This window comes from Maniola jurtina, chromosome 22 (genome assembly GCF_905333055.1).
Source record: "Maniola jurtina chromosome 22, ilManJurt1.1, whole genome shotgun sequence".
Lineage (NCBI taxonomy): Eukaryota > Metazoa > Arthropoda > Insecta > Lepidoptera > Nymphalidae > Maniola > Maniola jurtina.
The window spans coordinates 6874296-6890351 of NC_060050.1; the positions used below are offsets into that span (position 1 = coordinate 6874296).

The 16056-nt window shown below is 36.0% G+C and overlaps 1 protein-coding gene across 1 annotated transcript in view; it reads right to left on the reverse strand.

Annotated features, from left to right (window-relative positions):
* The window catches only part of LOC123876732 (atrial natriuretic peptide receptor 2-like), a 47153-nt gene that overhangs the window by 13629 nt on the left and 17468 nt on the right, over positions 1-16056 (reverse strand). Inside the window, exon 2 of the mRNA XM_045923063.1 lies at positions 566-702. Coding sequence (XP_045779019.1) covers positions 566-701 — 136 coding nt within the window. The 5' untranslated portion in view covers position 702. The remainder of the gene's footprint in view (positions 1-565; positions 703-16056) is intronic.

Below are 16056 nucleotides of genomic sequence, written 5' to 3' on the forward strand. Positions count from 1 at the left end.
TATTTCTCGCTACATACGACATTCCCCGATTGAGAAAACTTACAAAGAAAGATACTGAGTAAATAAAAAACACTGTTAAGTGTTTTCTTGGACCTTCTTTATGAAATGGGGCGATCGGAAAATATTTATATTTTTTGTTGGAACATACTTATTGTTAATTTACGTGGTATTGATGATGCCAACTATGAGTTACCTACCAAACATCAAAAAAAAAAAAGAATGTCAGACCTCGATACTTTTTTACTTCTTAGGACATATAAATCTTTTTGTAGCATAAAGTAGAGTTTTAAGTTCGTCGATCTCGTACTTGTCGTGTCAAACTTGGCCTATGGTACCTACTCGAGCAGAGTACTTCATACCCTTAATTTTTTTACATATTATTGACATACTCGATACTATTTTTACATACTCGATGCCTATTATGCCGGCCTGGCCCCAAATATCCCTAGACAGAGACAGGTGGAAGGAAGAAAGGGAGGCCTTGTCCCAATGCTGGGCGCATTGGGACAGTACGGGGTAACAATAATAATATAGTTACATAATAATTATAATTAATGATACATACGTCTAAACTTGTCTTCCAAGATGGCGGCACAGTAGTCACATGCTAAAGTGCAGAAAGGCCTGCGGGACTCGAGCAGGGGACTGACGGCGCGGCGTGGACTGGGCGAGTCTCCACCACCTGGTGGTACTAGTGACATTCTGTTAGCAAACAAAAAATAACTTATACATAAATTGACAAAGGGATAAAGTGACATTATACAAAATATACAAAAATTTGATAATAATTCGAAGGTCTACATAATATAATGCATAAGAAACTGGTACCAAATACCAATCCAACAAAACCATGTATAGGTACCTAAACGGTACGCTACGTACGTAGCTAACGTACGCTATAACTTCATATTACGCAAAATTCCTATTCATAATCGTTTAGAGCCATAACTTCAGAGCGTCCAGTTTATTTCAGAAGGTTTCAGTCCGTAAAACATCGTTTTGTGATGATTTAATACGGAAAGACTCTGAGTGGCCTATCAGGAATTAAATCTAGGGTTGAAAGGTTTGAAATGAGTTGAGCTTTATTTAGGAAATAGCGTTCGAGTAAGATAACATTACGATCATTCAGCAAGATTTAGGTTTTAAAGATAAAAGAATCAAAGTACCTACTTCTTATCTAATCACTGGCGTCAGTCATATATTTTATTTGTACATTGCGAACAATTTTTTTGAGGGGTATTTTTTTTCACGTTTCGTTGTGATGTCTTATCAGTAATCATCAGTACTATCACCTGACTTCGTTTTCGCTTGCGTTCTTAGTACACTCTGACTCTGTATTATGAAAAGTGGTTCTTTGTCTGCGACGCAATCGTATTTCTCTTGATAGAATCTAACGTTTTACTGCGTCCTACAAAGCCTTTTATCTTTATACCGTCAACTACTAGCACTACAATGTCTGAATACATAAAACGAATTTGCGAGCGGAAGACTTTTCTAAATCCAATTGTCAGAGGAACAAAGGAATATGTTCGAATAGGCCATATTATATTAGGATAAATTTTATACTAGTAGAGTACCTACTTGATCGCGACTTGGTCCGCACAGAAGGATTGTTTCCCTTGAGTGAGTGTTTCTGAAAGTGTACTGTAGTACACTATCGATAAAATCGAGCAAATCTGTAGATTTGCTCGATTTTATCGATCGACTGTCCCACGCTAATGATCGATAAAATTTATCAAAGTTAAAATTGAGTTTTGGTACCTAGACATCACTAATTTATCAATCGACAAAAATGATTCAGTGGCGATCTACAAATAGTAGGATGTTGCGATTAGGCTATAGTTGCGAATCTGGTGGGTTGGGAATTTGGTGATTTGAGGAATCTGATAAACTGATAAAGGTAAGTTAGGTAGGTAATAGAAATTGTATCTTTTGTCTTGATTACCAGGACAATAAATCGACGATTGTTAGCAACTCTATTCCAAAGAACATAATAGTCTGCCGAGCATCCAAAGTACGCAAGTTTCAGTGTAGGTAGGTGTTTCCATAACTCGGACTGATGTTCCACTAGTCATCTGCATGGAGACCACATAACGCTTCCTTACCATTTCTGTACCTGTTCTGATTTCTATAGCAGCAATGCAGATTGTCATGATGTATAAATTAGGCCTTATACACACGAGCGTTAAAAAAGCGTTGCGTTAAAACCCGGAGTTGCGCTGGAAATACAACAGTACACGATAGAAAAGCGTTGACTTGTGAACAAATACCTACTTGGGAATGCATTTGTTCCATTTGAACGCTTTTTAACGGACGTTAAAAAGATCTCGTACGAATGAGGCCTTACGGCATTGCACAACACCACAATTCGGTACGCATGTCCTCTGCAGTAAAATATCACGTACGAGTATGACGTGGCATTGCATAAATCCTTACTAAAATCATATTATGCTGCATCACACCCTATTCTTACGTATTTTCGTAAGGGCTATTTCATAGCTATTTTAGTCATAATGTTGCTGTCAAATAACTTATTATAGGTAATAGATAGACTACTAGCTGACTTGTCCAGGTTTTGCTCGGATGGGATTACCTACTCTATATACCTACCTACCTTGTAAACATATAGGTATTTTGAATACGTACTAACAAGTGTAAATTAAAAATTAATAACACCTCTGACAACTGAAGGTTACAGTAACTAGAAAAGAGCTGATAACTTTCAAACGTCTGAGCCGATTTTCTTGGATTATAGTTAAGAACACTCTCGATCAAGCCACCTTTCAAACGAAAAAAACTAAATTAAAATCGGTTCATTAGTTTAGGAGCTACGATGCCACAGACTGATACACAGACACACAGATACACAGATACACACGTCAAACTTATAACACCCCTCTTTTTGGTTCGGGGGTTAAAAAATGACATTGAAATCTACAGACAAATGCGGATAGTTACTTAGCAATTATTTCTACTAACAGAATTATAGTTATTTAATTATAATAGATATACTAACTTTTGTCAATAATGTATCGCTAAATAATTATTGTATCAGATTTGCACAACAGGGTTTTTTTGAGGTACGATACCCATTCGATAATAGTTATAGCTGTTAAGGCTGTTGTAGACAACACAAATTGTTCTGAATTTCCAGGAAACAATGGCCTGTTACAGCGAGCGTCCCGCCCTTGACAGGTGAAATGCATTCAGCGGTTTTACATTAAAATATTTGGACTTGGGACTGTGCCCTGAGGTTGAGTTTTCATAATAAAAGTATATGTGACACTCAAGTTGTGTATTTGGAGCGCTCTCCATGCAAGCAAAGTTGGATTCCAGACTGAATATTTGCATGATATTAGCCAATTAAAGTTAATAGAATTAATGTGTGTCTGTCTGTTCAGATTTTCGAAAAAAAAAAAACAGTTGCATAGTAAGACACGCTCATACATTTCTTATTTCAAGAATTTTTTATAAAAATCTTTGAGTCCTTTTGAAACTATAGTGCGCGACAGGTTGAGATGGCAACCGGAGTGGGGACGCCTCGCACACCGCAGAGACGGCCCACGCTAACCCGCTGCGAGTGACGTGCGGGCACAGATCAAGGAACCCATTCACATACCATACCCATCTCAACCTGTCGCGTATATACATTTTTATCCATTTTTGTGTAAAATATATTATAGTTGTACAGCTGATATTATGTGAAATCATAAAGTTTGCTCGTCCATACCTAACACCTACCTATACGTTCACCTCACCTTTACCTTTTAGCATTTATTCAACCAACTTCCAAAAATGAGGTGGTTTTCAATTCGGCCCGGTTTTTTTAATCCAAATTCAAAAAATTGCAATAACAGGGCTCTCTCCGTCAATTAACATACAATCGTAGTTCCAATTTCATTTGAATATTAAGCAACCAAAGTCCATGAAATTTTGCAGACATATTCTAGAAACTACGAGTAATTAATATACGAGTATGTGCCTGTGGTGTTTTAGATTCTTCTAAAAATATGTTGTTTCAAAATTACAGGAGCTCAAAGATTAGTATGTGAATTTTTAAGACCGCGTAATTTTGAAACCGAATATTTTAACAGAAATCTGGAAAACCACAGATTAGTTTCTAGAATATGTCTGCAAAATTTCATGGACTTTGGTTGCTTAATATTCAAATGAAATTGGAACTACGTTTGTATGGAGCGAGTGACGGAGAGACCCCTCTTGTGAAAAAGATATAAATCTGTCATTTAAGTAGTATGAAAAAGGAAGAAGGTCAAAAAATAACCTACTTTGACATATTCATACCTACATCACAGATTTACGCACACAGTAGTATGGGTGGTATGGGTGGAAAATGGGCGGAAAAGTTTAAACCCTTTCCGGTGGTATGGACCTTTTCCGGTCCATACTAAATGATTTACAGTTAACCTTACTTACTATATACTCCGGACTCTATAGCTCATATAATAATAATAATTAATTAGCTCTCCAAAACAATTCAACAGCCTAGGTATAATGAGGACCCTTGGTTTTTACTTTGGTTGTTACCCTTTATACTCAATCGTTCTCATTTATTCTTAGGGGAATTGAAATTGTTGAAGATTCGATATTCCCTTTGAAGATGATATTGAAACTGAATACTTGTATTCAAAACTATTTCTCTCTTTAGAAATTAATATCTTCATTGAAAATTATATTCGAATTGTTGAAAACATTGTTGGGTATTATGCGATATAAATAGATTGTTTGTATCATATTGTATACCTAATATATAACCATTTCAAAAGCATTGAGTTCCACAAACTTCGATTTGATATTAAAAAAAGCTAAGTCGAGTAAAGAATTTAAGTTGGAATAGTACTAAGTAATGTACGCAATTGATATTTAGCAGTGTAAAGTCTTACTATTTTTATGAGTTATCAACGTAAGAAAAATGTTATATACGTTCATTATAACAAAAAATGTTATATTATTACGTCATACGTAAGCAAATGTTAGTATCAAACGTATTATACTCGTAGGTATATTACAAATTGAACAATTGACAATCAAAAAGTGTTCCCCAATTTACTTTGACTTATTAACCCCCGACCCAAAAAGATGGGTGTTATAAGTTTGACGTGTGTATCTGTGTATCTGCGATCTGTGTATTTGTGTATCTGTCTGTGGCATTGTAGCCCTTAAACGAATGAACCGATTTTAATTTAGTTTTTTTCGTTTAAAAAGGTGGATTGATCGAGAGTGTTCTTAGCTATAATCGAAGAAAATTGGTTCAGCCATTTGAAAGTTATCAGCTCTTTTCTAGTTTTCTTATAGAGGTTTTTGTGTCAGAGGTTTTTTAAATTTTGATTTACATTTAGATAGATTAGCATTTTGTTTTTCATGTAGGTATACGTATTGAATATGTGTACGATATTAGGTAGGTATATAAAAATATTTATGAGGTCAAAGCAAGGCTAACCTTTAATTTACTAGTAAATGGCGTTAATATCGATCGAAGAAAATCAATTGACTCTACTTGAAATTGGCATTTATAAATAATAGATAACCTGAATACCTAACAGAATACGTGACGCAACTTGGATCTATTATAATGATACATCGATGTGAGTAGGTAACAGCTGGTATTGCTGAAACTGAAATATAAAATGGTTATAATTTTTGCCTACTTTTTAAATTTCCGTACCTCAGATCTGTCTGTCTGTCTGTCTGTCCGTCCGTCCGTCTGTCCGTCTCACCTATAGGATACTTTCTCGTTGACATTTAGCATTTTGGCAATCATGAAAGGCAGGTAGGCAGGTCTTATAGCACAAGTAAAGGAAAAAATCCGAAAACGGTCGAAAAATTAAAATGTGTTCATTAACAAATAATAATAATTAGTATTTTCAACTTTCAACTAAGATTAATATACCAAGTGGGGTATCTATCTTATGAAAGGGCTATACCTGCACATTGTAAAACAGATTTTTATTTATTTATTTTATGCATTTATATTATATATTTAATGTATTTTTGATTTATTGTACAAAATATCGAAGAAATACAACTGTAGTACGGAACCCTCGGTGCGCGAGTCTGACTCGCACTTGAGCAGTTGTATTCTGTATTCTGTATTCTCGCACTTGTATTCTGCCACCGCGCTAGACCTCATCATTGTTTTTCATAAAGCATGATTGCCGTCTATCTTGCAAAAAAAAAGTGTTTAATAAAGTTAGCATACCTACTTAGTTTGTAGTTAACACAATAGCTCTAGGTGCGGACCTAGGTATGTCCCGCAGTAGACGTCTACGAGTGGATGATGATGACAACTCGGGTAGATATGTTTTTAACCCCCGACCCAAAAAGAGGGGTGTTATAAGTTTGACGTGTGTATCTGTGTATCTGTCTGTGGCATCGTAGCTCCTAAACTAATGAACCGATTTTAATTTAGTTTTTTTTTATTTGAAAGGTGGCTTGATCGAAAGTGTTCTTAGCTATAATCCAAGAAAATCGGTTCAGCCGTTTGAAAGTTATCAGCTCTTTTCTAGTTACTGTAACCTTCACATGTCGGGGGTGTTATAAATTTTTAATTTACACTTGTTAGGATTGATAAACGGAATAAACCTAATAGTTTGAAGTCTTAGTTGTTGCATGTTCTTCATTTGAAATAGCCCTGTTGTTCCTGAAATCTACCTGCTAAACGTCTGCAATTGACGAGATTGTAACAATATCTATTATTATACAACATCTTATCATGCTACGTTCTACGAAAGCTTCACAACTAAGTACAATAAACCTATTTTCGTAGCACAAAACATAGCTTTTAGTATATTAGCTGAGTAATAAATTGAGTTCCTATATAAGTCGAACAATGAAAAATGGAAACATTCTTATTCTATTGTGTAAAACTATTACTCTTTTATCCTTTGATAGTCAAGTCGCTTTTGATTAGATTTTTGCATGGCTTCTAAGAGCTTCCCACAATTTGTTCAGCGCAAATCGTGATTGGCTTTTTTATTCTTTGTAATTTTGTCGTTACTCTGTCGACGAGATAAATGACGTCGAGACAATATGTCGAGGTTGTCTGGAGTATTCCGTTGGATCTCAAGAGAATAAATGTATATATGCTTGCAACCTTGAGACACTATCAACTAAGTACCTAGGTACTCAATTATTATGTTATGTTTATGGCAATATTTGTCAGCAAAATCATTCAATCGAGCCCGCTTAACTGATTTTGACTGATTTTTACAGAGATAGCTTGCATCCCGGAAACGGACATAAGCTATTTTTTATCCCGGATAATGAAAGATCTCCCACGAGATCTTTGAAAGCTAAATCCACGTACGCCAAGTCGCGGACATCGTCTAGTTAAGAAATAAAATCAAATAATTTAATTCATGTATGTAGGACAACTCTACTTACATTACGACTGTGACTCTACTTACAGTAGGTACCTGGCAGGAAATATTGTATATCTTTGTAGAACTATAGAAAGAGATCTCGCACACGTAGAGCGTTGTCTCTGTCACTCATACCTATGTGACATTTCATCGATCTCAACGACAGAGACAACGCTCTACGAAACCGCTAACTCTTTCTAAAGTTTAATGTACAATATTTTCTGCTGGGCACTGTACCACCTGTTCAGAATGCAGAAATAAGATTTTGTAGTTATACGCCATGGATTTCACATTAGAAAATTTTAATAATTAGTTATAGTTTGTCCAATATTTAAGAAGTTTTAGAGCATTTGATATTGTAAAATTAATTAATCATCATCTGAAAGCAGATTATTATTATAATCAGATTCGAAGTGGTTGCCAACGGCTCCGTCAGAACTTCCCACGCTCTAATTCCATCGTGGAAGTAGGCGTTATGGAAACCTTTAACATTTGTCCGTATTGCAGAGAAATAAGCTTTTATACCTAATAATCCAGCTATCAAGCAAAATGCTCTTTTTATAAAAAAAAAATGACACGTGTTAAAGGATGAAAGTACGAAGGTAAAATAAAATAAGGAAATACAAGATATCACACTAATATTATAAAGGCGAAAGTTTGTGTGTATGTATGGTGTATGTGCGTATGTGTGAATGTTTGTTACTCTTTCACGCAAAAACTAGTGTATGGATTTGGCTGAAATTTGGAATTGAGATAGGTTATACCATGGATTAACACATAAGCTACTTTTTATCTCGGAAAATCAAATAGTTCCCACGGGATTTCGAAAAACTTAACTCCACGTGAACAAAGTCTCGGGCATCATCTAGTAAAATATGATATCTACGTGAGTTAAGAAAGTGTAAAAATTTACTACTTAAGTCACAGATAATTGCAAGTTTAGGTCACAACGTATAAAATAGTATAATATGTGTCTTTAATTTTATCTACACTATCGTAATGTAAAGGGAGTGGAGTCGATTCTTTTTTATAACTCCGTAATCTCAGCTTTATGAACGTTGGCATACTTTGAAATTGGTATACCTACTGAAAACGCTGGGATGCGCGCCGTCACCTTTATGCCAAAGTAAATAAAGCTTGGTTCGAGTTGTTTTCAAGAAAGAGTAGACGCTGCGCCTCGGTTCTGACGGTATGCGTCGTACCTTAGTATTTAAATGTTGAATTTCAAATCCGCCATTCATTTCAATTGGCTATGAAGGCTTCGTGTGGTCGTGTAGAGCAGTGTGCGCACGAACGCTATGCATATTAATTATTGTACTCGTACATTTTTAACAAAGCATAGGGATGTACCTACTAAATATGTGACATATTTTGAGAATATTTTTAACACAGGCTGCGTAAGCGTTGCGTTAGCGTAGACGTAGCGCGTACCATTGCGTTATAATGCATGGAACTGTATGAGACATGGCCACCGCTTGTGTAAAGCCTACACGTATGCGTAACCCGGTGTGTTAGGGGTTTACGCACGTCACTACGCACGTGTCACGTGTACGCAATTGGTGTGAATCGGCCTTTAATTGGGCAAAATGATATTTTTTACACATTTAATTGTTATTTTGTCATTTTTATTTTATTTTTTGCTAAGCTTGATATTTTATTATTTTATGAATTACTTATTAAAAAAATTACATGTTTTTATACCAACCATTATTATTATAGTGTGTCTAAATATAATCTACTAAATTGATGTGTAAAACTTTTCAAAACTACACTAAAGACGGCTGTGCACAATATATTGTAAGTACGAGTAGGTGCCAACCAAAGAATACATATCTTTTATAACGTCTCTAATGAGACGCCCGTCGTCACAGTCTCAAAGAAAATAAAGGAGTTTTCACTTGACAATGGTGATGTTAGTGTACTTTACTAACTATAGATAGATAGATAAAATCTTTATTGCACACAATAACATAAAAAGGAACAACAACACAAAAGGAAGAAAACAGAAACAACAATTGTGTGCAAAGGCGACCTTATTGCTTAGAGCAATCTCTACCAAGCAACCTTAAACATACCTATACTTAAACAAGCAGAACATGCTCGTTTATCTGTTCACCAGAAATTACTCGTAGAAAGTTGTTCATTGTTTACTTCATCCAAAATCAACAAGTGTACCTCGTTTATCCAGGACACAATGCTGAAACTTTGCACAACCCTGGCATAATATCTACTTCATATACTTTTGCGTACGAAATACTCGCAATAGAATAGGATCGAATTATTTAGGAAGCTAAACATATTATTTCGAGCACTATGTATATAAGTATACCTACTACCTGATCACGGCCGCCTGAAAACCCTTCTTAAAAACCAGAATATAACCGTAAATAAGTCAATAAACATTATTATTATTAATTATTATTATTTTCTTAATTATTTATTTTAAATTTTATATATATATACATTATGTTTATTTGCTTTATTTTATTAGTACACCCCTTCCACTTTCTTTAATTTTTATTATCTCCTCACGCTAAGGTTGCCTGGAAGAGATCGCTATTTTAGCGATAAGGCCGCCTTTTGTACATAAATCTGTAATGTTATTTATATATTATTGTTGGTGTACAATAAAGAATATTTTACTTTTACTTTACTTTTAAACAGAAAAATCAAGCAACTACGCAGTTAACTTAGACTAGAACTAGATTAGCAATCAAAGTAGCTTCGCCTTTGATTTGATTCTCTCTTTGCACAAGCCGACTGACGCCCGGCCTCGAGAAAACATTCAAGAATAAAAAAATCCCCTCTACGTCTTACTTTCCCTTTTAAAGTGCTATTTGTTCCGGTAACAGGGAAATAAGCATCGGAATAACGACAAGAACACGTTTTTACCCCTTTTGTTTTACTGTTCAAACGGATACGGACTTGAACAAATAACACTCACGGATTGTCCTGATCCTGTAAGAATTTATCATAGAACTTAACGTCTTGACGGATATAAAATAATTCATACTAATTTTATAAATGCGAAAGTGTCTTCTGTCTGCTAGCCTTTCACGGCCCATCCGTTTGTATCTCAAGGACGGATATAGACAACTTTTTACCCCAATGAAAGAGTTCCCGTAGGATTTTGAAGGAAGGTGCAGAGGTAGCTTGTATCCCGGAGACGAACATAGGCTACTTTATACCCCGGAAAATCGAAGAGTCCTCATGGGTTTTTAAAAATCTAAATCCACTCGGACTAAGTCTTCGTGGTTTGACAGGCAGAGTAGGATGCTCACCAATGACCTCTGATTGGCTGACACTCTCTCACTTTTGTCTAAAATGCATAGTTTCAACAAAGTACCATGAATTCAGCCAACCACAGCGATTGCAATGCAGTCATGTGATAATGTGGATAATGTGAACACAGATAGTTGGCTTCATCCACAATTTAAAAGTCGCTCAGCGTGCTATGCCGCGAGCTATGATGGGTTTCTCTTTCAGAGAGAAAATACGGGACGAGGAAAGCGGAAGAACAAAAGCAAACTATTGTAGCTCAAAGGATTAGCAAGCTGAAGCGGCAGTGAGCAGGTCATGTCTGTCGTAGAACCAATGGCCGATGGGGCCATGTTCTGGAATGGGTATCATCATCATCATCATCCTCATCGCGTGACTTCTTAATTTATTTAATTCTTTGTTAATTGAAATCTTTGATGTGCATGCACCACTGCGCCCAATCAAGTTGAAACATTTACCGGCTCCGTGGCTAACTAAAGAAATAAAAATTATTATGTCTAAACGTAACAAAGCAAAAGCTAAATATAAACTACAACCAACTGAAGAGCATCTCGATAAATACAAAAAACTACGGAACCGATGCAGTAAACTTTGCCGAGATGCTCAACGTGACTATATTCATAAGTCTATTGATAACAGTAACCCTTTTAAAACCTGGAAATTCCTAAATTCACTTGGGATTGGCAAGCAACATTGTCAGACCGTAAAGAATGTAAACTTGGATGACTTGAATAGACATTTTACCGCAATTACGCCAATGGATAGCCATATAAAAAATGATACTTTAAACCGTATTACTGCATCACCTACTCCTGACTCTCCCCCATTTATATTTAACTCAATTACTCCTGATGACGTCAAAAAACACATCTTGGCAATCAAATCTGATGCTGTTGGCAGTGATGGTATAAGCCGGAAAATGATAATGCTTGTGCTGGAAAAAGTGACCCCAATTCTTTGTCATATTCTTAATTACTCGTTATCGACCAGTACTTTTCCCAGCGCGTGGCGTGCAGCGTATGTTATTCCTGTTCCCAAAACAACTAATCCCTCATCTTTCTCTCACTATCGACCAATTTCTATTCTTCCGTTCCTTTCTAAAGTAGCTGAACGTATAGTTTCCTCTCAACTTCGCCTTTACCTATCCTATAATAACCTACTTAATCCTCACCAGTCAGGTTTTCGGCCAGGACACAGCACTGTCACTGCGCTCACTAAGATCTGTGACGACATTCGTTACGGTCTTGACAACAAACTTGTGACAATTATTGTTCTTCTTGATTTTAGTAATGCCTTTAACACGGTTGATTTTGATATAATGCTAGCCACGCTTAAGTCTATTAATATATCACAAGACGTTGTGAACTGGTTTCACTCTTATTTATGGCATCGTCAGCAACGTATCCGTATTGATAATAAGTTTTCCTCCGTCTCCTGTCTCCGTGCTGGTGTGCCTCAAGGAGGTGTCCTTTCGCCACTTCTTTTTGCTATGTTTATTAATTCTATCTCCCATTCCCTCTCCTCGTCTTACCATCTTTACGCCGATGACCTACAAATTTACTTATCCGTACCTGCGGATGAAGTGATGATGGGTATTTGTAAAATTAATTCAGACTTATGTAAAATTAGTACTTGGAGTGAGTCGCACGGGCTAACTATAAACGCTAGTAAGTCACAGGCTGCTATCATCGGTAACCCTAAGCTAACCTGTAAAATCGATCCCAATTCTGTAGGTTCGATTGTGCTGAATAACTCGACATTGCCTTTCAGTCATACTGTCAAGAATCTCGGCTTGTTTATTGACTCGTCATTCTCCTGGATTCCGCATATCAATTATGTAAGCAGACGCCTTTTCGCTGCTGTCGGCTCCCTTAAAAGATGGAAGAATCTCCTCCCAATCAAAACAAAAATATCCTTGGCTGAATCTCTGCTCTTACCCATTCTTGATTATGCCGATAGCAGCTATACGGATTTGAACGAGGAGTTACTAAACAAGCTGGAACGGTTGCAAAATCTTTGCATTCGATTTGTCTTTGGCTTGAGAAAATTTGACCATGTCAGCGAATACCGTTCTCGTCTCAAGTGGTTGCCAATTAGACGGCGACGAAATTTCCACGTCCTCATTCTACTCTTTTCTATTCTCTATGAGCCTCACACTCCTCCCTACCTTAAAGATCGCTTCACTTTCCTCGGTGCTGCTGATCGCCACATGAAGTTGCGCTCTTGCTCGGATAACAAGCTCCAAACCCCAAGAAATTACACAAAATTCTACGGGAGGTCCTTTACGGTACATGCAGTACAACTGTGGAATGACCTCCCCAAGAATATTCGAAGTTCGAAATCCCTGCCCATTTTTAAAAATCGTTTGAAAGAATTCTACTTATCTATGCCATAATAGTTTAAATATTGTTTTTATTTATTATATTATTATTTTTTATATTATATGTATCCCTTTTATATTATATGCAAGTAACTATATTGTCATATATAGCATATACATATATATTTATATATTATATATATATAATTACTTTTTTATGTTTATCAGTATATATATAAATCTTTGTAAAAAAATCCTTGCGACTTGGTACTATCCAACCTCCTTCCTAGAACTTCTCCTTTCAGCAAAGGTTGCCTGGTAGAGATTGCTCCAAGCAATAAGGCCGCCTTTGCACACAATTGTTTTTTTCTGTTTTCTTCTTACTGTGTTGTTATCCTTATATGTGTTTTTGTGTGCAATAAAGAGTTTCTATCTATCTATCTATAGGTATAGGTTTTAGATTATGTATTGCCTAGCTTGAGTAGGCAAGCGACTTCAAATCATACAACATGAAAAAAAAAATGAATTTGCCAAAAAAATTTAGCCTCGCAATCAAATAACATCCACCCTCTAGCAGCCACAAGGGTGATATTGATATCGTCTCAATTTTATTTGTGCTAGAGATTTTCTTTCAATATATACGCCAGAGTGACGCACCGAGCACCATTTGATTTTGTTTAGCCCTATAAAAAACTATACCGACCCCTTCTATCGTTCTTCCAAGCCGCTTCTATCTAAAACTGAATCGCTACTTGCTATCAGGTCCGATCATATTGGAGTCCTAAGTATAATAATTCAATTGCATCCATCAGCCAGCATATTCAACTGCTGGATATAGGTCTTTTTGAAGAGCGCACCTCCAAACATGTATGTAGGTACACGTTTCTCCGACATCAATGGTCTACATAAACTCAAAGTGAAATGACCAATCTTCAATCTCCATTTTATAAGAGCTTGTTAGAGACAATAACGAATAATAGAGAGAATAACGGCGTGAGAGTAACTCCATTGAGCGTCTTGTCGTGCAAGGTGGAGGGCACCAGAGGACGAGGAAGGTCACCCATGCGATGGACCGCCTAAATTAAGTCTGCTGTGGGGGATCCCTTGCACGAGTGTACCAGGCTGTCAGCCAGCAGGGAGAAGTGGCGAATGCTCGTGAGGCGTATAACATCTGCCCTCAAAGACGTTGCTTCGTGATGGCCGCCACCGCTCTGCCAAGAGTGACATGACGAAGAAGAGAAGAGAGAAGAGAGTTATAATATACAGGAATTTTATCAAGCGCAGCAAATTTTTGTAACAAGCATGTGTCTGTTTTCATGTGGAACAGCTTTATTACAATAAAATTCGATTAAGGTCGGTATTTTTATTAGGTAAAGATTTTTCCAGAGTAATTTTGCTAGCACTTTTGTCCATCGACTCAAGAATGTCAAGCTCAGCTAATTGCTAAAGTTCTACAAGATAGTTCAGTCTTTGAAACGTCTTTCCGGAACAAAAAAAAATTCAGGCATTCAGGAAAGATTTTAAGTGGCTTAAGATAAAATTGAAAATCAAGTAATAAGTAATTTAAAAAAATTGAAAAAAACTTGACTGCTCTGCCATATTGAATTTTTTCAAAAAAATTATAGTCAGTGTCACTCGAGATGACAAAATTCTAATGATCCCTTACATGCAATCTGTTCAGTCATTTAGAAGTTATGCTTGAACTAAGAAACTCACATACGAATATACCCTGAAGACATTGCACTCCTTTTTTTTGCAGGCTTGTAAAAAGGATCATTATTTTTCGTCAGTTCTGTAACTGACCTCTACGAATTTATTTTCGAAACTATTTTAACATTTAACGTTTGTTTTTTAAATTGCTTCTGCGGTTAACAGCTTTCTGGGGGATATCTGAGCGTATGAATAATTCAATGTTTTCTTTGGACCAAAGAAATCTTATTTTATTTTTCAAATACTAGCGCACCGGTGAGACCTGGTGAAGTTAGTGTTCAAAGCAATTTATTTTCCAGTGAATTGTTAAAACTGAGTTTTTGGTACAAGTCAGGTTATTTTAACGAAAGAGAGTTTAATCGAGTGAGATGTAATACTTTTTGCTTTATATCATTGTGGTGAAGGATTCTTTTACTTGATCCAATTATGAATAAGTTTGCGGTTAAAGAAGGTTGCTGTTAATTGCCCGATCCCGCTAGTTTTTACTAGATTTCTTTCTTTTGAAAGCTGATTATCTTATTCATGGTAAATACCATTACATAAATGTAACAATTAATAAGTCAAGGGTTATGTATAATTTTCAGGGTTTAGGTCGAAGTCCGCAACGCTGGCCGCATCCGCAAGTGCGGATTGACCGACATAAGTAAAACATTGTCAGATTAAATATTCTTTCAAATCTAAAGTTACGGGGTGAAATTACTGCAGTTTCAGTGTCAATTTGTTTTCTATGAATGGTCTGTGACAGGCTAAGCATGTTTTTTGTGAAATGTTAATATCGCTATGGTACATCATCAACCAAAGCACAATCAGTGCTACAAACCTTTCCCGCAGCTCTTAAAAACCACGAGAAAAATAAAACTGTGTCGCATTTGTTGTACTTGGCCTGCTGATTTTAGATTTCAATTGTTGCATTTTAGCATTTCAAATATACAACAATGTTTAGAAAATAGTGAATGTTTATTCAATGAAAACAAAATTGCTAAACTATTAAAACCTGCAACTGTATTCGTCAGGTAGCTTCAACATAGAGATATATAGAGCTATTGTATGTTTGTATGAGCAGAAAAATAAATAAATTGGAAATAAAATCGAATGTAAAAAGCACTCGACGCATATTCATCGAGAACGAGTTGTGCAAATAAAAAATGTCGACTGAAAAAATATCGTCCGATGTTAATGAAAGGCAGTCGTTAGGTAGGTACATGATTGGAAGGTAGAACATGTTATAGGTATAATGTGTATATGTATGTATACTTAATATCCTTCAGTGTTGATTGTAGAGCACACATAAAGTTATAATAAAAATGAACTAACTGTCTACGACTCAATCACTGAACCGATAATGGAGACGGATTTCATTCATCATCA